General features: G+C 31.5%; 2 protein-coding genes across 2 annotated transcripts; one reads left to right on the top strand and one right to left on the bottom strand.

Moving 5' to 3' along the window:
* Nucleotides 1-2,736: 2,736 nt before the first annotated feature.
* On the top strand, nt 2,737-7,887 carry HELRODRAFT_107695 (hypothetical protein). The gene is made up of 5 exons (XM_009029055.1): nt 2,737-2,810; nt 3,578-3,736; nt 4,300-4,343; nt 5,879-5,987; nt 7,404-7,887. Exons 2-5 carry the CDS (start codon nt 3,632-3,634, stop codon nt 7,491-7,493), a joined length of 348 nt encoding a protein of 115 aa, XP_009027303.1. The 5' UTR covers nt 2,737-2,810; nt 3,578-3,631; the 3' UTR covers nt 7,494-7,887.
* Nucleotides 7,888-10,377: 2,490 nt separating this feature from the next.
* HELRODRAFT_163983 (hypothetical protein) lies at nt 10,378-11,533 on the bottom strand (the record flags this gene model as incomplete). The annotated part of the gene is made up of 2 exons (XM_009029056.1): nt 10,378-10,922; nt 11,017-11,533. The coding sequence occupies 2 exons, from the start codon at nt 11,531-11,533 to the stop codon at nt 10,378-10,380; spliced, it is 1,062 nt and encodes a 353-aa protein (XP_009027304.1).
* Nucleotides 11,534-27,044: the final 15,511 nt, after the last annotated feature.

The following is a 27,044-nucleotide window of genomic DNA, read 5'->3' on the forward strand; positions in this document are numbered from 1 at the left end:
AAGTAAAAGTAACAAACCATGCTATTGGGAAAAGGTTGTTCACACAATCATCATATTCTCTTATTCACAAATAATCGGAAGTATAATTAATTCAAACAAAAAAATTGGGATGAGTTTATCGGCGCATTGCACTTCAGAAAGCTGATAATGAGATTTGAAGATTTTCTTAAATGTTAAAACACAAATCATGATAAGCCTATGAGAATTCAAGTTGCGCAGTTCAATGCTACGCAGTTGCATAAATGTAATAAAAAGCCAAACATCATCGATTGGAAAAAATAATTTATTTTTCGATTCGTTGTCCATTTTTTTAATTCATGTTATTGTTTTCTATATTTACAAATTAGCAAACCAGTTCCAAAAAATGCTCAGTTGTCAGTTGTCAACATTTGATTTTTTTAAAAAACACTAGAAGGCAGAAAAATATGCCCCTCGTAAATATCGAGGCAGGGACGAAGGGACAGAACGTCCCGTCCCTGTAAGTCTAGCGTAATCTATGTAGTTGATTGATCGTTTCAATTCGTTTGAAAAGGTTAGAAAGGTTAAAAAGGTCAATTACACTCTTCCAGAGCTCAGAGGATTTAACAAAGTGCACAAACATCGCATATGAATACATGCTAAACGACGCATCACACACGAAGTATGTGATAGGCTGGATCTTTTTATCATATTCAAACCCGGTTACTGCGAAACAACACCAGGCGACCTTAACCATTAGACCATCACGCTGCTCAGTAAGTTGAAGCCAGTAACTTAACAAATTTGTTTTGTGGTTGAATTGATAATTGATTTTATAATGAACGAGATGAAATAACCTGAGTCACAATTCCACATTGATTTGTAATAAACAAGTCACTTATTTTTAATTATTTACTTTAATTTAGTGCATAAGTTAAAAGTTTTAAATTGTAAAGAGCAAGGTTGACAAGCAATTTTTTGCGTATAAAACTACAATTATGACCAAAATATAGAAATGGCAAATAATTTTACAAATATAGCACCAATGCAAAAGAAGTTAACGCTTTGGGACAGCACCCTCACGTTCGAAAACCAATTTTAATTTATTTGGCATAGAACGCATTAAAATAAAGTAAAATGCTGCTGTAGGCTCAGTGAAATATTTGATGAACTCACAAAAATATAAACAAGACTAGTGATATTAACGGGTTTGGCTTGGCTTGACTCTCAAGCCGAGTCAAGCCTATAAAATTCCAAGCCGAGCCGATAAAATTTTAAGCCGAGCCGATCCAAGCTGAGCCGATACAATTCCAAACTGAGCCGATCCAAGACACGAAGCAGATGAATACGCATTTACCCCTAACGAAAAGAAATCATTTTAATACGCGTAAATTTGTAAGCGGTTTATATATAAAAATATTCAACTTGGAACGGAAGTTGAAGAGATACAAATGTAACCCCTTGCCATTTCACTCAGTATGGAATATTGTAATTTATGATTTTTCCACCATTCACACGAATTATAATTTCGGGATTCCACTTTAACTATTAAGTTTAGTGATGCTAACAGCTTGTTTTAAAGTTTTAAAGATATTTTTTTACATAATTGAAATTTTTTTTCGATCATCTCCATTGGTTAGCTGGTTAAATTTCCGAGCCGAGCCGATCGGCTTCTAACTTCAAGTCGAGTCGAATCAGCTACATCGGCTTGGCTTGGCTTGGACACAACATCAGTAAACAAAACACAATTTTAAAAAATAATAATAACCGACAATTAATAATAAAATATTTTAACAAAGTTAGAGAAGTCATGAAAGCTATTGCAATTGACAAAATTAAACTAAAAAAAACAAAGTTAGGACGATTTGAAGTTATTAAGCTTTATTTGCATTGACGATCTCTATTTTTTATCCATGACTAGAGCGACACAGCACACTATCAGCACGTACAGGTTTAGACTAGTAAGCAAAGCAAGACAAAGAAGTTTAAATTTTATTGAGGCGCTTTTCTTCAAATTGACATTTGCAAAATCCAATTCAACGTGCATTTTAGACAGAGTTTGAAACTGCACGTTGTGCTCACGCGCATATGGTGCGTGCAGTATATTTGTGCTGCTATCTCATAACAAGTCTGTATGGCGTCTTACGTCGTGTTAGTATTACATATATTGAGCTAACTATTTATACTTGTTCTTATGAGTGTTCACTAGCATGCTTGCACACGTGTTCGAACTGAGAGAAATTATGCAGACAGGTTTCTTTATACAAAGAATAGAGATGACGCAAGCATAAAACATGTTAATAAACACACATAAACATACACTCGTTTGCAGGATGTAAAATAATTCACGCTCAGATCAACAAAGAAAATTGAACATATTTTCTATAACACGAAAGATCGACAACCAACAAACCAACCAACCAGCCAATTAACCAACCAGCAAATAAGCCAACCAACAAATCAACCAACCAACCAACTAACCGACCAAACGAACAAAATCAATCTCTGTGTTGTTTTCCCAACGAATGAGCAAACGAAGGTAGGAAGCTATTTTTAGTTCTCCCTTGTCAGCTGTGTTCATTTGTTTACATCACGTGTTGTAATTAACATTAGCCTGGTTCCTTAGCAACGGGCTGCCTACTTACATTACAAAAAAGCTTCAACCAGCTTTCTGCAGGGAACCAGCGCGCACCAGGCACATATGCATAAAAGATAAATTCAACAATCGCTCGAGCGTTTTGCGTTTTAAACAAAGACTTGAAAATAATTTCTATTCAGCTGGTGATTATTTCAACATACAAATATCGTTTTAAAGTTTATTATTTTCTAAATCGTCATTTTTTCTGAACGCGGTAAGCAGCAAAGATATTTTGTGGTGTTTGTTGTTGTGTGCTGTTAGAATCCTGTCAGAACAGCTGATCGTTTCTCTAGCAATAACAAACGGACAGGCAAATAAACAAATAGGCAAATAATAAAGAAAGCTTTTTTAGACACAAAATAAAATCTTCCTATTCAGTTTTCAGGAAATTATTATTTAAGATTTTAGATTTCGTAGCGTTTAATTAATTTATTTGTTTTAATTCTAATTTCAAAACATCTGGTTTTTGAAATTTTTCAAAGTTTAAATTTAAATTTTCAAAGTTTTTTTTAAAACTAATCTTTACTAAACATCTTAAAAAAAGCATAAGCCATATAAAAACAGCGAAATAAGGTAATAAATAAGACAAAAGTAGTCATTCAATTAACATAAGAATTATTGTATTGTATATTTATATTAATTTACTTTTTTGATGTTTCAAAATCAAAATGTAGGTTTCATGGTGTTTATAAAACTTTGAAACATCAGAATTTTAATTTTGAGCTTTCATATTTTATTTTTTAATAATCTACCAAAAAAAACTTACAAAAAATGTAAGTCTTATTTTAATTCCGTTATCTTCTGGGACTTTATTTTATGATGCATAGTTATTCATTATTGCATTATAATTAAGAAATTGACCAGCCAGCTCCATTGAAAATATATAAAAAGAGCTGTTTGATTTATCTGTTTTCAGTTAAAATTTGGAACATGAATTTTTTTAAAAATAATTGAATGTTTTAAAACAATTTTTGGCTTCAGTCAGTTTTACCAGCCAAAATTTCAACGACAAGTGACCAGCAGACCTCAAAAGCAATGGTGAAAACTTTTCATGCCTACCTCCCTGACGAGTGTCATCGAACGTACAGCTGTGTCCACTGCAGAGCTCATCTAGCCAATCACGATGAACTCATTTCTAAGGTTCTTACATTCATTTGTTTGTTCTCACATTAAATAATAATAACTAACAGATCAGTGCTGTCCTAAACTAAACTAATTCATGTTTGTAATTCTAATTTACCAATGTTTATAAGATGAAATACTGACTGCGAAGAAGATTTCATAATTTGTAAGTTTAAACAGCATTTCTGCTTTTGTGAACAAAAACACATGTGTTTATGAGCTTTGTTTTTAATTTATTAATTCAAATCTAAATGTGAAAATCATTTATGAGAAACCATTTAAAGTTTTGAGAATCAATAGTTTTATTTTGTAAACATGATCAATTTGAAATGAATTTCATTTTTTTCAAAATCATTAGAAACATCGATTGAAATGATTGATGCAAAATTCTTCATCATCAGATAGTAAATATTTTCAATATATGACAGTTTATCAAACATCTACATCTTAATTTTTTTCACACACACACACACACACACACTCACATACACACACATACATATATATACATATAATTTATATTTATAAATATTGTTCATCTACCCATTAAATTTCATTCGTTTATTCATTATTTCATTCAGTCATTCCAGGGAAGTCAAGGGCGAGCCTATCTCTTCAATTCTGTGTTAGTAGTTCTTTGTTATCTCCAATTCTCTGTTTGTAGTTCTTTTTTCTCTTCAATTCTCCGTTTTTAGTTTTTTGTTCTCTTCAATTCTCCGTTCGTAGTTCTTTGTTTTCTTTATTTCTCATTACTTTGTTCTCTTCAATTCTCTGTTTATAGTTTTTTGTTCTCTTCAATTCTCTGTTTGTAGTTCTTTGTTCTCTTCAATTCTCTGTTTGTAGTTCTTTGTTCTCTTCAATTCTCCGTTCGTAGTTCTTTGTTTTCTTTATTTCTCATTACTTTGTTCTCTTCAATTCTCTGTTTATAGTTTTTTGTTCTCTTCAATTCTCTGTTTGTAGTTCTTTGTTCTCTTCAATTCTCTGTTTGTAGTTCTTTGTTCTCTTCAATTCTCCGTTCGTAGTTCTTTGTTTTCTTTATTTCTCATTACTTTGTTCTCTTCAATTCTCTGTTTATAGTTTTTTGTTCTCTTCAATTCTCTGTTTGTAGTTCTTTGTTCTCTTCAATTCTCTGTTTGTAGTTCTTTGTTCTCTTCAATTCTCCGTTTGTAGTTCTTTGTTCTCTTCAATTCTCCGTTTTTAGTTTTTTGTTCTCTTCAATTCTCCGTTCGTAGTTCTTTGTTTTCTTTATTTCTCATTACTTTGTTCTCTTCAATTCTCTGTTTGCAGTTTTTTGTTCTCCTCAATTCTCTGTTTGTAGTTCTTTGTTCTCTTAAATTCTCTGTTTGTAGTTCTTTGTTTTCTTCAATTCTCTGTTTGTAGTTCTTTTTCTCTTCAATTTTCTGTAGTTCTTTGTTCTCTTCAATTCTCCGTTTGTAGTTCTTTGTTCTCTTCAGTTTTCATTACTTTGTTATTCTCATTGGTTATCCTAACACACAGCGAACGTGAAACCCAAAGGACGGCACCTCACACGTTGTACCTGACAGGCATTCGAACCTGGCCTGGCACCTTTAAACATCCATCCATCCATCCATCCATCCATCCACCCATCCATCCATCCATCTCGTCGAACGCACAGCAGTTGCTGGCTGTCTCCAGTTCTCTTCGGTTTCGTTCGCCTCTTCATTTTTGTGCGTCACAGACTGGAAGCTGTGTGTTCATTTTATTGAACTGCCAAATTGATGAGAGTTTTTTCTTTCAATGAACATTATAATTTTACGTGATCATTATATAACATTTCATACGTTGCTTAGTATATCGTTTCGGTTTCGTCTTATATAACTTTTATAGATTATAGAACGTATCAATGCACTTGAAAACAATGCATGTAATGGAGGGGATGAGAGGATTGCGTGCTGACGATGCGAGTACATGTTAAGTGCTTGTTGTTATTAATGAAACATTCGACTGATGGCAATGATTACTGAGAGGCCTGCACGCCACATGGACACGCATGAATACGAGTGAACCACCGCGTCACACATTCCTGTGGGGTCTCTTCGAGTTCAAACCCGATCATGCTCCTTCGTTTCGCTCTAAACCGAACGAACGAACGAACGAACGTAAGAACGAACGAACAAGCGAACGAACAAAAACCAACAGAGTAAATGTCGGATGTGGACAAGCAGAGGAGAGGGTCCTGTTGACAGGGTTGCATGCAGTGGCAGACATTTTCTGTGAATCCTGCAAAACTACACTCGGTTGGAAATACGTTAGTAACATTTTTTAATTACTTCGTGCTGTTCAAGTTATGTTGGCTGGCAGTTCCATTTGCTTACTGCTTTGTTTCTGCTACATTCTCACTCACACGAACTGGTTTGGTTAGGGTAGTCATTGTCAGTCGTAGTTAGGTCACTGTGAAGGAGGTCCTCCACGGCTCTTCATTTCATTGTCCAGCAGACTCCAACTCATTTACATAGAAAAATACATGAACATGTAAACAAGCTTGAGATATTTTCAGCAGATAAAAATATCAAGCAGTACAGTTTTGAGTTACAAAGTTTATGTGATTAAAAACATCAGCAACAGTTTTTAGATAATGAGTTGATGATATTTTTCTGTTCGGTTGTGTTCTAATTTTAATTTTATCGCCATTGGAATTTTATGCTGAGCGCGCGTGTGCGTGCGTGTGTTGTATTGATTTTCTACTTCCTGTCGTTACACCCCGGCAGGCTCAGTAATTTATTTTTATTCCCTTGCAGATCTGATGGGTGGGTTTGTTCTTTTCAGCTTCTTACCACGTTCTCTCTGATATATTTGCATCTGCCCACCTTCATGTTTATGCTTCTTTCTAGCTTAAGTTGCACTAGCCTCCTCGTTGAATTGTTGTAATATAATTGCTGAGACGCAATTAACTGAAGTGAACATTTCATAAACATCTGCTTGATTCGTTTTTGCCATCATGATGTTAAGATACTATTTTGGTGTTGTTGTCATGATGTTGTAATGATGATGATGTTGCGATGATGTTGTTACGATGATGGTGTTACGATGATGGTGTTACGAAGATGTTAAGTTGACGTAATTAGAACGCCGTTATCATCAGTGTGTCGCAGTCGGGTGAAAAAAATCCGACTCCGGGTTCCGAATTCCAACTTTCGTATCATAATTTCATCATATTATCACTACTAAGTGAAAAATATTTTAAACAAACACTTAAAATCAGTCAATGTTACTGTTTATCTCAGTAAAATTACTTTGTTTTTATGTTTTACAGTATACTGAAAAAAAATTAGTGATTTTATTAACATAACTAGCATTTATTTTTAGTATTGAAGATGATTGCCTTTTGGTGCGTATATTTATCTTCTAAAAAACACAATCTTAAAAAACTTACAGGAAAGAAAATTAAATTTTTTATTTTTAAAATTTTAAAATTAAAATTTTTTAAAAGTAAATAACTTTTTCCGGTCCGACTCCGGGCTCCCAAAAAGTTCCGACTCTGGGAAAAATTTCCGACTCCGACGCCCTGTTTATTACGTTATCACGATTTCATGATGTTGTGACGTTGTCATGATGTTGTGACGTTGTCATGATGTTGTGACGTTGTCATGATGTTGTGACGTTGTCATGATGTCATGATGTTGTTAGCACGTTTTTATAAAACGTTGCGATGTTGCACTGGCAGGAGCACGCATTCGAGACGAGTCAGAAGTACAAGGAGGGCAAGTACATCATCGAGGTCGCCCACATGATCAAGGACAACCGCTGGAATTAAATTTTTTTTTTTTTTATTATTTTTTATTTTTTTATTACTCTTCCAATGTATTTTTTGGCTGTTGTATTTTATTGTCATTTTGATATGTATATGTTGGATGAGTATATGCTCTCAAGCTGACTCTTGCAAATGTTGAATAACACATTCGCAAATTATTTGATATGTTTATACAACTCTATATATATATTTATATATTTACACGTAAAGGAGTATTTTTATTTTATACATTTTTTTCAACGTATATTTTTATGAATTTAAATGACTTTTAATAGCGGTTAAGTGAGAAACTTTATGAACATCAAAAGAACGCAAAGGTTCCTATCGAGGTAATTCACACGCTTTCTTATAATTCATGGACACAAACGTACGATTGTATGCTACTGGTTACTTGCTTGCTTTTATTTTCATAACAACTAGAGGACAGTAACAATTTTATCGCCACATCTACCAATGAAGGGCTCCAATCATTAGAACTTCTACCTTCTCCAATGTTAGTAACGTAATAAATACTTAATGTAAGGATCTCATGGGCTAATCCCATGTCTGCCGAAAATTTTTATTTGCCTGGTTTAATAAAGTTTCAACAAGTTGTCACAAATGAAGAGTTATTATTTTAATATTGTACTTTCTGATTCTATAAATTTGGCGACGAATTGAAATGTACACTTTCCTTTGTAGTTGCTTGCGTACAACAGACATCAGTGCTTGAAGTTAATAATTTTGTGATACGCTACATTTCATAGTGCTTGCTAGTGTTGAATGCAATGCAGTGTTGTGTCTCGATTTCAAGTAATTAAATACTTTCATTCAACTTGCTATGGGCCGTACAATTTTGTTCTCTATTTATTATTTTTATATAATTATGTTCATTCATTATGTGATGTGGGTTGATGATGTCGATTATGATCGTTATTATTTGATTATTTGATATGCCATAACAACGTTGGTTTATAAGCCTGGATCCCATCATTGGACCGCACTGAACCTTTATACATGATTTTTTATAAATTGATTGTTTATTCATCCTACTTGATGTTTCGGAAGATGTTCTAAACTTTTATTCTAAACTTTACTAAATTTCCAATGGTATTAAGATCGTAGTACTTGTGGTCGAGCGTGTGAATTGCAGTATCGCGAATGTGTGTGTACTCTACATGTGTCTTATGTGATGCGATGTGATTGCTGGCATCATTAGTCAGATGTCTGATGGGGAACTGTTCATTATGTTCTTTATTCTGTTCATTCTTATATTTTAATTTTTAGTTTTTGTGGTGTTCATTAGTAAGCAGAAACAGTTTCAATTTTTAAAATCTTTAACTTTAGACCATATATTTATATATATTTGTGTGTATTCGTTTAAAAAATTCTTGAATACTATGTAAAATAATCTGTTAACAAAGTGTAATTTGTGCTAAATGTTTGGAAAATATTTTTGAAAGTTTTTGTTTATTTAGCAGTTGATAAAACGATTGTAATAACAAGTCGATCTTACGTCATGCATGCATTTCGACTTTTGATTCTCTTTAAGTTTTAGGTTGCACTTTAAAGTTCAACCCTCGATTTATATCTTTCTCACTCTTTCCACGTATTTGGTGAGTATGCTTAATTCTTTGTTATATATATATATATATATATATATATATATATATATATATATATATATATATATATACTCTATGTTTTCACACACACACACACACACACACACACATATATATATATATATATATACAGATGATGATTGGAACAAGCTCTTCAGCGGGTAGATGAGTAGATAGGACGGAAGTGAGGAGTTCTCAAATGAATGTTGGTGATTGTAGGATGGATGGAGTGTGGGTGGATGGAGTGTAACAATGCAACATTGCGAATAAGGAAACTTTCCATTGTCAATGTTGGTGATGTGATACTTCGTCGAAACGGCATGTTATATATACAGATGGTACACACACATATATGCACGTAAGCAGGCATTTTTTGTTTCTTTTTCAATCCATTATCATCCACAGAACAATTTGAGTTTTTTTTTCTACCACCGTTGTATATTTATTTAGTTTTCCACGCATCTCTTTGGTGGTAGTCATCTTTCCAAAACGCCTGCAGCTTCCTCTCTTCGATACCATTTTATTCCACAAGCATTGACCCTTCTGATCCCTTCTGCTTTTAAAATTCATGGTTCGCAGTGCGGTCGCCACACAAGTCGCCAAAGTTTATGATCGCTTGAAGTTCCAATTTGTATCCATTTGTAAACATTTGGCGTGTTGGTGAAAGTTAGCCGACAACACGCGCAGAAGCTTGCACACACAATTAAGCACTGAAAAGCTTACATGCTTACATATATGCATATATAATCGCTGACACTACACACACACACACACACACACACACACACACACACACACACACATATATAAATTGAATGAATGTTGAAGATTGTAGGATGGATAGAGTGTGGGTGGATGGATTTATTATACTGATCTCTACGACCGACCGACGATAGCGAAAAATATACTTGCTTTTTTTACTTGGAAAAAGAAAGAAAGAGGAGAGAGAAATATTGAAAGTGTTACTACGTGTTTGTACAAATTGTGCTATATGTATGTATATGTATGTATGTATATATATATATATATATATATATATATATATATATATATATATATATATATATATATGTATATGTATGTATGTATTAGGGATATGACAATTTTTAAAGACCCTATCCCCATGTTATTTTTTGTGGAGTTTTAATGCAAAGATGAAGAAAAATCCAATGGCAAGTGTCAACTTTAAAAAAATGTTACCCCCTTAATCAAATTTATATATATATACAATTATACATTGTACAAAATGGTTTTTTTTAATCAGAAATACAAACATACAGGTTTTAGTGTTCATTTGTCAAAAGAAATTTAATGTTAATTTTTTCAATGTTTTTGCACAATGGAAGTAAATCCTGCAGAACTTTAATTGCACGTTCAGCACAAATGTTTGACCTTTGAGTTGGGATTGGAGTCGGCTCAACCGACCAAAAAGTCCTTAAAGTCTTTATTGCCTTTGAGTGATCTTTGCAAACGGCTGCCAAATTATTGTAGTTATCCTCATTATAAACCTGACCAGAAAACCAGATGTCACTCCACGTGCCACTAATAAAGTCACATGATGACTGACCTTCGGCTGACTGTCGAAATTCTGGAAGTAAAATATAAGCTAGCAAAGCATAGATTGCTCGGCTATTCCATCTTGCATTGCTTATATTTGGCAAAGTTCTGAATTTTACTTTAGGGAAGCATCCTGTTTTCTTAAACTGTCTGTAACATGTGATCAAGTGATGAATGAAAGCCATATCATCTCTCCAAACAACTTCTTCTTCTTCTTCCTTCAGAGCATCTCCAGAATTGTCAAAAGATGCTTTCAGTTGCTGGTACTCTTCTGTTATTCTGCTAATGAACCAATAATTGAGATTAGGCGAGGTTGTTGCTGCTTCAAAATAATCATTCATTACATGTTTTAGTAATATTTTGACTGGCTTTTTGCTTAATCAACTTTAGTTTTCTAGGATGAACTCCTTGTGTATCTTCAATTGTAGTGCAGTAGCCAGCTCTACAATTTGTTGACATCTGAAGGTTATAGAAGGCTTTATCTTCCTGGCACAACCATTCTCCATTTTCATCAGTTACGTTGAACAAGTTGGTAAAGTCTTGCGTTCCTGGTTTTCTGCTGTCTTTTTCATACTTGTTTAGTACATTCTCAATTTTTCTTTCCACTGTAGATTTGCCTTTTTGAATTGGAAGATTCAGTTTTTTCCATAAGATTTTTACTTCTTTGACCACTATCACAACTCTCTCCTGTCTACTTTTCACATTTGCAGCCAAGCACGTAAATCTGTCCAGGATATGCTGTTCTGTTGGCATTTTGTTCATTTGATCAAGACTGTCAACAATCTTTGCATACTTTCTTGAATTCTTGGCTGTTTCAAATCTCACCAAATTTGATTCCCATAGTTTCTTATTCAAATCTGAAGGAAGACTATTTTTCGACATCTAGACGTCCTTTCGAATTATAATTTGAGTGAAAATTTAATTATCTACAAATAAACAAATCTTATGAGTTTAGATTATCAAAATAGGTTTATTAAATATCAAAAGTCAGGTGATGATAACAAATATAATATATAATATGAAAGATTATGTAGTAAGCATGCATACATTTAGCATACACCAGCAATAAACTGAAGCTGTGATACCTTAAACTGTACTGTATCTAACAATAGATAAATGGGAGAAAACGGTTTTCAGCTAGGGGGTGAACCTTTTTAAGATTCAACACTTTCAAATGGTATTTCCAGTTTTAAAATGTAATTTCTCCACTCATAGTGGCATGGGAAACCAAACATCGCCAAAAAAATTTTTAGTCATATCTCTAATATTTTATTTATTTTATTTTATTTTCATTATAGAGGACCAAATAAGTTTAAAATAAACTTGTGGAGAAGCCACCCTTAACTAAGTCATTAATAAACATAAAGGTTCAAAGGTTAGAAAATTAAAAAAACTAAATTTCGGCGTTCAAATACATTCAAATACTATATCGAAATCCTATAAAAATGTTAACTCCAATTGAATATATTCAGATAATACTTCTTAACCAGACAAATAATCATAATAATAACGGACAGACAAAAACACACACGCACCACGCACTCGCACCACACACACGCACCACACACACGCACGCACAACACACCCACACTTCTATTCATATTTAAACAACAGCTATATATTAATGTATATAAATCGTTAGATGGTGGTGTCGGGGTGAAGTAAGTAAAGCTGAGATTGCAACCTTTTTTTGAAGAGTTGCTTGTTTGTTATGTTTTGAATGGCCTGAGGCACAAATAATTTCCAAATTTTAGGGCCAGTTGTTTTTAAACTTGTAGAGATGAGTTTAAGGCGAGTTTTCACTGAGTAAAAGATAGTGGTGTGTCTAGTTTTGAGAGTTTGAACAGATTCACTGAGTGTAAAAAAGTTAGAAAAAAAGGAGGGAAGTAAATTATTTAAGAATTTGAATACAAAAATAGCTGTAAAATAAATGTATAAACAATTAATCGACAAAATATTATGTTTACTAAAAAAAGAGCTAGTGGGAGAGAAAGGGTTCAAATTGAAGATTAAGCGTATAGCTCTTTTTTGTGACAATATCATACAATGAAGATGGGTTTTTGGTGAGTTACCCCAAATGGTTATGCAGTAAGTGAGATGAGGATAAATAAAAGCATAGTAGAGTTTTTTTTAAGGCGGATTTGGTTAATTTGTGCTTGATTTTGTAGAAAAGACCTATGAGTTTGTTGATTTTAGAGGAGATAGATTGTAGATGAGATTCCCAAGAAAGATTTTCAGAAATGGTTATACCTAAAAATTTAGAAGAAGATGCACGACTTATTGAGATATTGTTGATATTAAGATTTAGGTTTGGAGACAAATTTGATAAGATTTTTGGGCCAAAGATGATATAAGAACACTTAGAGTAGTTTATTATGAGTTTATTAGCAGAGAACCAATCAGAATATTTAGAGAGCACTTGGTTAATTGAATCAGAACAGTTTGAGATGTTATCAGGAGTAAATAGGAGGTTGGTATCGTCAGCATAAAGCAAACATTTTATATCGGTAGATACATTTTGGATATCGTTAATATAGATTAGAAAAAGTAGAGGGCCTAAGATTGAGCCTTGAGGAACGCCGTTTAGGATGAAGGCCGTAGTAGATTGGTGATTTTCAACGGAGACGTATTGTTTACGTGAAGAGAGATAACTCTTAATCCAATCGTTGGCTACGTTTCTGACACCATAAAGTTTTAGTTTGTTTAGTAAGATGTTATGATTGATTACATCAAATGCTTTGGAAAGGTCTAAAAATAATCCAACTGAAAGCTTTTTGTCATTTAACCTGGATAAAATGTGATGTATGAAATCAAGAGTAGCAAGCTCTGTGGAGTGGTTTGGCCTAAAACCGTATTGATTATTGCAAAAAATTTTGTTGGCCTCAAAAAAGGAGAACAACCTAGTATAAACTAATTTTTCAAGAAGTTTGGATAGTGGAGAGAGAAGAGAAATGGGTCTATAGTTATTGATGTCATCAGGTTTACCGTTTTTAAATATAGGAATAACTTTAGAGGTTTTAAAAGTATCAGGGAATACACCAGTGGACAAAGATAAATTGAAAATATGGATTAGGGGAATTGTTAAATTGTGAATTGTATTTTTTATTAAAAACATATTTAATCCGTCAGCAGCAACCGATTTATTATTTTTCATCTTGGCAGTTAAAGTTATCAATTCAGAAGTTGAGATGGGGTAAAAATCAATAGAATCAGATAGAGAGCGGCTTATGAATGAAATCGGATTAGTTGAAACAGCAGGAAGAGTAGAAAGAAGTTTGTTGCAGATAGTAGTAAAGTGTTCGTTCAAGTGTTCACATATGTCCTGTTTGTCGTCAATGGGGATGTTGTTAATGGTGAGTTTAGATATAGGAAGAAAAGATGAATTGGAGTTCAGGGCTTGCTTTATCAGTTTCCATTGGTATTTGGGATCATTTTTAGAAATAGCAAAATTGATGACATAGAATTTGCGCTCAGTCTTTCTTTTTATTGAAGTGAAGAAGTTACGGAACTTTTTGTAAGCAGAGATGTTAGTATCGGTAGGAAATTTGATGCTTTTTATATATAATTTATATTTAGTTTTGGATAATTTGATGATATTTTTATTGATCCAACCTTTATGGCGTTTGTACTTGGAAGGTAGTTGTGGTGAGACAGCGTCTAGAATCCTGAAGAAAAGATGTATGTATATATATATTTTTTACAATATTCTATAAATTCTACCGAATGTCAACGCCAAACATTCGGTAGAATTTATAGAATATTGTAAAAATTATGGTCTATTACAAACATTTACCCGAAGTTCTGCGACCAACCGACGTTAACGCCAAACATTCGGTAGAATTTATAGAATATTGTAAAAATTATGGTCTATTACCAACGTATATATGTATATATATATATATATATATATATATATTTGCACTTATTGATGAAAATCACAGCTTGCTCGATGTTAGTTCACTTCCAATTTAACTTTTCGATTTTTCTAACGGTTCATCGTAAATCATTTTCAAGTTTCTTTAGTTCAAAACCAATTTTTTTTTATTTTATACGTGTTAGAACAGAAAAGCTTTTTTCGGTATTCCTATACCATCTTCGGTGTTCAAATGGTATGTTGTGTTTGTGCCCAGATGCTCAAATATATATATATATATACTTATATATATTTATTAGAAAACACGTAAAAGTGCTATATTTAAAGAAGTCGAAATTGTAAAACTAAGTGTTCACTTTAAACAAACAAGGAATCAACAAAGTAGAGGCACAATATATATAGGTATATTTGAACATCTGGGCACAAACACGACATATCAATATGAGCACCGAAGATGGTATAGGAATACCGAAAAAAGCTTTTCCGTTTTATCATGCATAAAATAAACAAAAATTTTGGTTTTGCACTAAAGAAACTTGCAAATGATTTACGGTCAACCGTTAGAAAAATCGAAAAAATAAATTGGAAGTTAACTAACGCCGAACATGCTGTGATTTTTATCAATAATTGCATGCATTTCTGACAGTCTTAATCTAATATATATACACAAACTGTTTTATGGCTTTTGTGACTTGTTATAAAAGACTATTGCGTTTTAATTAATTTCTTTTCTTATATATAGATTAGAAAAAGATTGGAAAATGATTACAATAACAAAATTTTTAATTGTGAAATTATTTTAAACACCAGGAGCATGGAGTTTGTTGGCTTATTCAACTAAGTCATTTTTATCGTGAATTTTGTTACAGGAATAAAATTCAACATGGATATATTAATAACAATTCATTATTACCATTTTATCGAAAAATATACTTGCTAACAAGTTAATGTTGATCGCACTCTTTCCCATCGCATGTTGTGAATATCATCCATTATTATCATGACAATTATTTCATTTTAACTCGACAGATGTCCGCTATGCTTTTAATCTAGCTAGTAGACCGTTCATTTTTGTCGAGAGGTGCTTACTTAAAGTTACAAAAATTTGAAATTGTTTTGCAATTTTTAATGATTAGTCAGGCAGCTAAAAATCTCTTTATAACTCGTTCGCTCACAAACAGCACTGCTCATAGGGCGTAGTTACTCGTTTAGTTCAGTCAAAACGTTATCAAAGAAAAAATTGCGAAATGTTTTTATTGTTTCGATATTCCTACCTGAGAATGTCTCAGAAGAACTCTCGTTCATTATAAATTGCACGCTAAATTATTATTATTGTTGCATCTAAATCTATTGAAGCTTTAAGGGTATATGCTCATTTTAGAAGTAAAATAAATTGAAAATGTAGTTTTAATTTGAAATGATTGTCTCTACTTAATAAAATGAGTGAGCTCAGGCGGATGGAGCAGCTTATTTTATAGAAGCGAATGCAACCGTCGGTTCAGTTTATCAATTATATATATATATATATATATATAATTATATATATATATATATATATAATTATATATATATACATATACATATACATACATATATATTATACGCGCATTTATATATATATATATATATATATATATATATATATACATACATACATATATATTATACGCGCATTTTTTTTATAATAAAACTGAAAAGAATGAAGAATGCCAGGCGGAATGACAGCTGACTATATAAAAAAGTTCTCGATAACGTATCTGCACCATCCTTCCCATCTGTCGGCTACCTACCATGTTAACAAACAATCTGACGTGTAATCAACTGCTCACTTTGGCAAATGATGGCGAGACATTTTAGCAGATGATGCCAGATTCAGGAAACGATCCAGTTTAATTATTCGTATTTGAGTTAAAGTTGTTAATGTTCTTTTTTTCCTTAGCTGTCAGGCACAACGGAATACTTTTTTTAAATGTAGATAAGCAGGATTCAGGATGACTAAGCAAGGTCTATAGTGACCTATTGAGATAGTTTAACACTGTCACGAAAGATTTTAAAACAAATACAATTTTTATAAATAATTTTCACGTTTATAATTTTAAATAACAGAAATTAACGCTCGAATGTCCGCAAGCATGCACACGTTTATCCATTTATTTGTTTTTTTAACATTTGTTGAACACTAATTTCAATCCTTTTTAATTTTGTTTGTGTTTGGGCCTAAACCATCCTTTGATACCATGTTTCGGACTTCAGGAGGTTTACAGAAAACATGAAAATGCCGACTTGCTGTGATGTTTCGTAGTGAATGATTACTAAAATAGGTTGAACGGCTATGCGTGTAGTAATGTTTCAAAAAGAGTGGCAATTGTTTTTTGTTGGCTAACAAAAATTGGAATGAGATATTGATTCCATTATGTACTTCAAAATTCTTTGTTGATATAGAAATTTAAAGTGAACTCAAAACGGCAAATTTGCTTATTGCTCTGTTTATAAGAATGTTGATAGAATAGATAAAGGATTGATTTATATGCAGAAGCCCAAGTAATATTGCAATAGATCAAGTGTGGCAAACATAACCAACTGCGAATAAATTTCAGATATCTGCTTGGAAAAAGATTCTTAGTTCTATAGAAATATTTTTAATTAATTTAAAAATAATCCTAATCTAACATATACTAACTTGTTGAAATTTAATTTATGCAAAATGAAATAAAAAAAAGATGAAAATGAACATAATTCAGTTGATTTTCATAGTTGAGAGGTTACTGTGTAGGTTTGGATCTCCGACTAAATAATTTTATCGGTTATAATATCTTGAAATTCACTGTGGCATTATTACATTATTGCCTACATTAATTTTGTAAAGTTTTTTTATGTTGTGGTCCAAATAATTATTTGTATTAATATTATTATGAGTTCACATATATAAGTGATTTTATTTATACATATGTAAACTCACTTCTGCCTAGTGCCAGGTGACCAACAGAGCAGCTACAATAGCAATTAAAGAAACAGGAGTAAGATTCTGAACTGTGAAGTTGTTAAAAGGCACTGGAAAATTGCTTCTGCTAAAGGATGATTAAGCCAAACTAAATGCCAGATTAGTAAAACAACTGGACTGGAAACAGGAGGATGACAGTTAACCGTCAGACGATATTTATTATAACAAATAACAGCGAATGCAAGTAGAAGGTTGCAATTACAAAGCTTTTAAATTTAAATAAAACTGTGGTAGGTATAACTTTTAATAGGGAAGAGTTAACAAAGTGAATTATAGAAACAAGCGAATGATTTTATGAATTCATGAAAGGAAGTTAAGAGGTTGAAAATGAATTGATTGAAAATTTTGTGCTGGTTTATTATTGGTTCTATTGGGCGTCAGTTTGGCCAACTGGTTAAAAGCGCCTAATCCTGTTTCGCAGTGCGTGCAGTGACCCGGTTTGAATAAGCAAGAGGATACTCCGCCTATCAGCTTGCTTTGTGTGAGGGGCGTCGTTTAGCACATATTCATATACACTGTGTGTGTGTGTTGTGTGTGTGTGTGTGTGTGTGTGTGTGTGTGTGTGTGTGTGTGTGTGTATGTGTGTAGTGTATTGTTGATACACTTGAATTTTAAAAAACTTTAATAGACCTTTCAACCTTTTTCTATCATTTCATTTATTAAACATCAACAATATTAATTATTGGTGTTTGTTTCAGTCGAAAATTTTTACGGATAATAATAAAAATATTTTATCAAACGTTTATAACATTTGAAAACCATCCAAAGCATTATCCGAGTAGTAAATATATTATAAAAATATAATGGAGCATTCGTTTGAAGATATGTTGTGATGACAGGAATAGATTTGTTTTTCCAAATATTCGATTCTCATAATAATTCACGTGTCGTAAATCACTTTTGGATGTGAATACATACTTTATCGTTTGATCATGTGTGTATATTCTGACTGTATGTATATGTAACGTGTTTATCCGTTTTTATGGTGCCTAGCCTATATACTCGCTGCGATGCAATGCATACGATGCTATTTGCATTTACCTGTTCGCAAATATGCGATAACAAAGCTCGCAATCCTCAGTTTTCAACAGTAGTTAATTTGATAATTTATATTTTTGCCCGCTTTTTACAGTTTTCTAATAATTTATTTTCTTCTAACTTTTTGTTCATACCATGCCGGGAGAAAAGTGTTTTTTCGTTCTTTTTTGTAGCAGCTCCAACGTTTTTGGGTTATGCAAGTAATTCAAACATCGTGTTCAAAAAGTACTTCCCGGTATTTTCAACAGATTTTTTAAAATATCTGCTCGTCCAACTTGCGATATAGACAAATTTATTGCGGTATTTTATGAAGTTATTTTTTTTATAAATGTTTATTTTTTGTTATATAATTGTATTAGGGCGGTTTTCATATCCAAATGTCACGTTGTGTGATTGAAATCGAATAAAATTAAATTATCAAAATATAGTCAACAATATCCATAAACTAACACATTGAAACGATTCATTGTACAACTTTAGAACATATTTTTAATATATTATTACTATTTAAATATATATAAAATAAATAAATTATATAAAATAATTAATATATTTTGTATTACACAATAAAAATTTTGCAATATAACTGAAATTCGCAAAAGTATTTTAAAATGATTTAGATTACAAGTATAATTAATATAATGATGTTATCGTTGAGAACAAATAAAATGCGCTATCGGTTGAATATATTTATGCGTCTCAAAAGCAGGAGAAATATGGTTTTGATAAATAGCCTAGATATTTAGAGAAAGAAAAATAAAAACCAAAGAAGATGAACTGATTGATAAAAATAGAAAATAAATAAAACATAATAATACCAAAACTGGGATGAAAATAAACTGTAGTGCTATTTCACACACAACTTGCTGTGTTGGATGATGAAAGTTAGATAACAAACAACTTTTAATTTTTTCTGTATTGCAATGTTTCAGTAAGGTAATGCTCAAGATAAGTTTTGAGATTGAGCAGAAAGAAAGATTTTTTTTGCATTTGCATTTTTCTAACCTGCAAAGTTTGATAATATTAATTTAAAGAATGTAATTTGAATTGAATTCAATAACTTGTTAATATTTATACGTCTCAAGATTAAGAACTGGTTGATGGAAGCTGCACAATGCGAGAATGAATCTGAAAATTGTTGAATTTTTCAAATAGAGAGATGTAGTTTTAGTTCAAATAAGTTGTTGTGGGGCATGGTCGACTTGAACATTAACTAAGCACAAGATCGTAGCCAGGATTTTGATTTTGGAAATTTTGTCTGATATTTGTTAACATAAGAAAATGGAAATGTTATGAAAATCAATAGGTTTTACAAATATTTTATTGATTAAATCAAGCAGACTCCAAAAGCATGAACAACTATATGCATAAATTTAACGAAATAATTTATGTCCTAATTGATTAAAAGTTATTTAATTGTCCGCTTGATTAATGTTAAGAAACGTTATTCTTTTGAAGTTTGAACTGTTTTTGAAAAGTTTTAAATTCTCTTCAACGTTGAAAAGTTTTTTTATCGTTAAAATTTTCAGGACTGCAACAATAAAAAATAATATATATATATATATATATATATATATATATATATATATATATATATATATAATTCATTTATTAAAATTAATTTATTAAAATTCAAAATAAATTTATTTTCCGAATTCATGCTGCAAATAAGGCCATATTTCGATTCCGAATGAATCACCATCAGTGCAGTCGGAAGTTTATATAGGGAAATATTGACTTTTTCTAAGTGAACACTGATGATGGTACATTCGAAATCGAAATATGGCCTTATTTGCAGCATGAATTCGGAAAATAAAGTCCGGTAGAATTTATAGAATATTGTAAAATATATATATATATATATATATATATATATATATATATATATATATATATATATATATATATGTGTAGATTTTCGCCGGGCGACATTCGAATTCCGCACCACGCGGTCCCGAACCGCGTCCGCATACGAATATCCACCCGAGCCTTCGCTTCGGCGGAGTCTTTCCTGGCCGGGATCCGCCACTCTACAATAGACCCTCTCAGGGTCTGAAAACACGGGCCGGGCGGAAGTTTGTTCGCGCCCTGCTTGTTGACTAGAGACGCCGACCTCGTCAACTATCAACAAGTCTTCTTCAACATCCATTATTTTAGGTAGAATAATTAAGCCGAGCCAAACTTCAAGTGTACACTTCTTTTATTCAATAAAAGAAATAAAATAACAAACAAAATAATACAAATCAAACCTCTGTCCTTATTAAAACAAAACGATAAGTCCAAAATTAATCTTCAACTGACAAGCAAGAGACCGAAACCTAAAATTAAGATAACAAACGACCAGCCCCTCGTATATCTCAATTATTTCCTAAGTACTTATCAGATATATTAATTGAACCTAAACGCCCCGGTTTACGATCGTCTTCTTCTTCTCGCTTTTTCTTAACTTGTGTTAAACACTCTTTTGCCAAATCTGCTTTTGCTTTTTCTGGTCCTTTTCTCTGGAACTCTCTACCTACTTCTCTAACTATTTCTCCATCACTTGCGAAGTTCAGAGCGGATCTCAAGACCCATCTGTTTTCAAAATTCATTGAGCAGCGCTGTTGAACATCGCGGAAATAGCGCTTTATAAGCTAATTGATTGATTGATTGATTGATTGATTGAACTCGTGGCCTTTTATATGTTTTTACCGCCCTATCTACATAACGCTTTCTATATCATAGAAAATTCTATACTCCTATCTATACTCTTTTCCTATACTCAGAAAAGCGATACAACACAGCAGCGTCGCATATATAGCATATCAAATAACAAAATATACATGCATAGAATGTCTAGTAAAATATATAGATATATATAGGCGGCACGCCTCAAAGACGCAATCATTATCATCACAATCGTCACAATTTCACAAAATATACAGGCGGCATATTTCAATCGCGCAATCATTATCATCACAATACAGGCGGCATATTTCAATCGCGCAATCATTATCATCACAATCGTCACAACTTCACATATGTATAATATATATATATATATATATATATATATATATACATATATATATATATGTATATATATATATATATTTATATATATATATATATATATATAATATTATTGGTTGACTTCATGTTTAATTTTTCGATTTTTCTAACTGTAGATCGTAAATCGTTCTTGAATTCAAAATCAAAATTTTGATTTATTTTAAGCATGATTCGGTGTTCGAATTGATAAGTTGTGTATTGTGTCTCTACAATGTTAATTCTTTGTTTGTTTAATGTGAATACTAAACGTTCATTTAAACGGGACTAGATAGAGTCACTAAATTACTTACTAATGATGAATATAAAAAGTCCATCCAGAAAATTATAGAACTCAAAGAACAAAAAATCAGCAACAGCAACAACAACAACAATGCAACTGATCATAACAACGAAAATAGCTTAGCTGTAATTATTTATTTACAAGCTCTATTCATGTATTTGCAAGAGCATTGTAGTCAGTACTTGAATCCACAAGACACGTGATCCCAACAATGTATCACATTTCTTTTCAAAAAACCTTACATTGAACGTACAAATACATGAAATGCTTGAATATTTTTTTGCTGAAACAAAACAAAAATATTTTACGGTTTGTTCTGTGAAGTTCGTTCGTGATGTGGTTTGAATTATTCTTCAAACATTTTCTATGAAATTTTCAAAAAAATTGTTTTCATTTAATATTTTTAACATTGGCAATAATTTTCATATTTAAAATTTTTCGTAACAATATTTTTTCTGTTATATGCTAGATTTTTCAATTTCAATCGCGTGTTTTGTAGTAATTTTCAAAAATAAAAATAATTAAAAAGTTCTTGAAGATAAAATTAAAAGTTCTGCAAACAGAAGCGTTAAAAAAGGCGATGCTGTTGAAGGGTGGATGCAGCATTTTTTTTTTCAAAATTCAATTAATCTTTCTGTAAATTATTTACAGATTAACCGTTTTTTTTTCTAAAATCCTAAATCGACAACTTACATCTTTATTTATATGAAAATTGTTAGATAAAATTTTTATGAACGATATTTACGAGGGAAGCCGGTTAATCAGAAATAGACAGTTAATAGAATGTGTCAGTTTTATAAAAATAGATTTTTATTCTTTGCAACAGTTTCTCAGGCAAGTGTAGTGAAATTCTTATTAAAGTTAAGGTATGACTTATTTAACGTTCAAAAATAAGGCTACACCGTCAATTTGATTGTATAGCTTGCCTGTGGGAGTGTGGCAAGGTGCTTCGGTTGTACAGATTTGGAGAAGAGATTTGAGATGTGTTTTTGGTATTTTTAATATATATATATATATATATATATATATATATATATGTATGTATATATATATGTATATATATATATATATATATATATATTAACACATAGATATGTGTTGAGGTATGACAATTTTTATGAACATACAATGACATCAACCCTGTCAAACTTTTAATCTTAATAAGTTATAGGGAGCAATGACTACAATTTGGGTAGCGAAGTACACGACTGAAGTGACTAAGTTAGAACTTCAAATTAGTTACAATATTTTTTGTACTTAATATGACTTAAATTGAGCCGAAGATTTTCCAATGTATCACATCGCTAGCTGGTTTGAAAAAGATGTTTTTGTAAGTATTTATTAATCCAATTGGCAGAAAAATCCATCTAATACCCTTTGTTATTAGTTTCTTGAAATCGAATCCGAAGCAAAAATGTTATAAAATAATATATGTTTATGGTAAGCTTAATTTATGCTGTTAATTTTTTTAACAATTTATTTATGCACAAATGCAAGCGTATACCCATACATACGCGAATAAGATGCAAGCACACACAAGTACATTCACGTACATAAACACGTAATAGGCACTAGTTAATTTTTTCTCCATCAGGCATTATTGTTGTCTGACTTATAGTTTACTTCGCTTCTGTTATTATTGCTATTGTAATTATTGTTGTTGGAGTTTATATTTTTGTTGGTTTTCAGTGACTTTTTTGATGAATAACACAAAATAGAACGGAGTGATGATATTGATGGTGAGTGGAGAGAGATATCAAATGAGTAAACAACAGAACGTTAATTGAGAAACCAGAAAAGATGTCAATAAATTATTTAAAATAAAAAAATAAAATTCTAAAAATAACTACAATGTTTTATATCAATTTGTGAAATTTTAAAAATAAGTCACTATATATTGCCTCAACAATTTTTATGAATTTGAAAATATTAAATGAACTTCTCAATATTTATGTATTAATAATTTAACAATTTGTGAACAATGAAGTAGTTTTTAAACAATCAAGCAATATTTTTAAAGTTTACATTCGTGGCTGCTTGTTCACTATTGCATGTAAAAACTCGTGATGTAACTCAATGCAGTTGTACTAACAAATAATTTTTTTGATCTATCATTTATTTTCTTAATTTACTGAAGTTACATTTAGTTACAAACAAAAAGTTGCGCAACACAATCGATGGCTCCGTATGAACAAAAGTTTTATGACTGCAACCATTTCTTCACAACTTAATTTATGAGCGTTGCAATTGCTAGCTGAGTAATTTATTTACAATTCATATCTTAAATAATTGAGAAAAAAATAAAAAAGACCAAAATGTAAAAATAATTAATAAAATTATTCCAGAAAAATGGTATAAAAAGGAAAAATTACTTTAGATTGGAAAAAATGAGAAATATTAATTTGTTATTTTTGCTTCTGCTCTAATTCGCACATAGGATGCAAAAATGAAAAATCAAAGAACATGCTTTATTTTAGATTTTATAGTAATAATAGAGTTTCCTCAGCATTTTCTGGATAAGTTAGTTTAAGTAAATTTCATTCAAATGCATTATTATTAGAAGCTGAATAATAGGCTTGATGACTACATGAATATAAATAGCATGTTAGTTAGAGACAGCACTTCATCATAGCGAGATGAACAGTTGTTCTGTGCAAGAAGGGGTAACAGCTTGTATTCAATATTCATTAATTAATTGCTTCTTAGTCAATAGATTGGTGTTATGTAAATATCTTAAAATAACATAATACTGCTATATTTAGAACTCATTTTTACATTCCCATACTCGTACACACATACAGAATTTACCTACCTACAAACATACATAAATTCCTACATACATAATTCATACCTACAAATGAAATAATTCGAAAACGCCGTTCCCTTGATGGAATTTTTGCCGATATGCACCGAAGTTTTTGGCCCTATGAACCTCAACACTTTTAAATTCTTCAAAACAATATGTAAGTTAATTAGTGAAAAGATCAGGTGACAACAGAGAACTAACTGTTTTTTTGCAACAAATCACATTTCCTGCTTGGTGCAGCGGTTCATGCGTGTCGGCGTGATGGCGAATAGTCAGCTAAATGCCGACGTGTGCTGTGCAACTAACGAGAGATCAAAGCGTTAATCCATTTGTTACTCGATGTTTGACCACTCATAATGTTCCAAAGATTATAAACATAGCAAAGATGACAATAATCATATAATAGAGCACAATTTGATCATTCCCGCAGTTATAACAGTATTTTTTGAAAAAGTCGCCTGGATGGATAAAAACTCTGTATCATCATTTAAACAAATAAATGTCTCACTTTTTGATAAAACTTACTTATTGACGGTAATATCAAACTTGGCTCGGCTTGGCTGATGGCGGTGCCTAACTCGGCATGTGGTAACCGTTTGTACGATTAAAACATCTTGATTGGATTATGTCCAAAACTTGTCCCACAGGTTGGTTCAGAGAGCAAATGTCTATGGGGATAATTCACCATTAGGTTACCATGGCGTTTCCAGGTAGGTAGGTAGGCAGACCAGAAATTCTGCCACGAATGACCTCATTGTTAGGTTGTTTCAGAAAACCAACATCCACGCGGTCTAAAAACCCCTTGGGTTTAGTGGAGGAAATTAATTTTAGGCTTCATGGCTACACACTTTCCTTTTGGTTACAAGGCCGCTTTAACATGGGATGTTATATTTTACCATAAATTGGCATAAAGGTATGTCAATTATACAGCCAATGAGGATGGTGAAAGCAGACGGTTTCAAAATAGCAAATATAACGATTTGAACAATGACACGAAAACTTTTCTCCCATTAGGCATAGAAATATTCAGTCCTCAGGCAACATTTTTAGACCAAATAAGTGCCGAAATAGCAGGAACAACTGGTAAAACAAATAAAAAGTTCTGCATAGATAAAATATTTCTATTTTATTAAATAGGTTTAATGCTTACTGTTTTTTTAAGAAAATATCTGAAAATGCCATAAAAAAAAAAAAATTGTATATTTATATAAGTAAACGATTTAATACACACACACACACACACACACACACACACACACACACACACACACACACACACACACACACACACACACACACACACACACACACACACACACACACACATATATATATATATATATATATATATATATATATATATATAAGTATGTATTATACATATATATATACATAGTTTAATTATATAAACATATGCAATACAATAATAATGCCCAACAAAAAGACGCATATGAGTGATTGATTGAGTAGATGAATGAATGAATAAATGCACGTGATGATGCAGTAGGCAACATATGTTTGTTTGTGCATTCATTCATTCCTCGGCGCAGAGATGAGCTTAAAAGTTTTGCTTGCCATCATATCATCATCATCATCGTCGTCGTCATTCGTTTGAAAGTTCTTTCATCTTATATTTTCTTTGTTTTATCCATGTATATTTTTTACAACATCGACTTTTGTGACCGCCGAAAATATTGCGTTGAAGTGCTCTACTGAACATGTTGTCGCGGCCGATAATACATTTTATGGATTAAACATAATTTTCTGAAATAAAAGTGAGTGTTTTTTTATGAGTTAATATTTACAATTCAAATGTAATTTGTTTCACATATTATGTATTTATAGTTGTTAATTAGAAAATAAAATTTCCATCCAAGTTAAAAAAATTTTTTATTTGTAACAGAAGAATTTGTTTGATCATCAAAATCATTTGTCAGACTACAGTATATCATTCTGTTAAGATGTGCTTTTTGCTGGAAGGTTGAATGCTTTTGTCCGTTTGAATCTTTTTCAACGCAGTATCATCACTCAATTAGGCAAAAATTTCCATGTTTTTTCTTAGATAAGAGGATTGCTGTTGGACTCGTTTTTGAATGCCTTCGAACTAATGTTGAATTAAAATATAAGTTAACATAATTATAGTCCTTGTAAATGGTGGTAATATTAATTTCCTGTAAACTTAATTTTAGTATATAAAAATTACATAAATATTTAATTTAAAACACATACATGTAATGTAACATAATATATATATATATATATATATATATATATATATATATATATATATATATATATATTTAGGAACGAGGTNTTTCAGAAATGCAAATTTCATGAAATGTT

Source organism: Helobdella robusta (assembly GCF_000326865.2).
Source record: "Helobdella robusta unplaced genomic scaffold HELROscaffold_6, whole genome shotgun sequence".
NCBI lineage: Eukaryota > Metazoa > Annelida > Clitellata > Rhynchobdellida > Glossiphoniidae > Helobdella > Helobdella robusta.

Bases quoted from the DNA above. Each gene is read 5' to 3' on its own strand.
- HELRODRAFT_107695 (XM_009029055.1), top strand. From the start codon at position 3,632: ATGGTGAAAACTTTTCATGCCTACCTCCCTGACGAGTGTCATCGAACG. The intron at 3,737-4,299 runs GTTCTTACATTC...TATTTCATTCAG, and splicing joins ACGATGAACTCATTTCTAAG to TCATTCCAGGGAAGTCAAGG. The intron at 5,988-7,403 runs GTTAGTAACATT...TTGCACTGGCAG, and splicing joins CTACACTCGGTTGGAAATAC to GAGCACGCATTCGAGACGAG.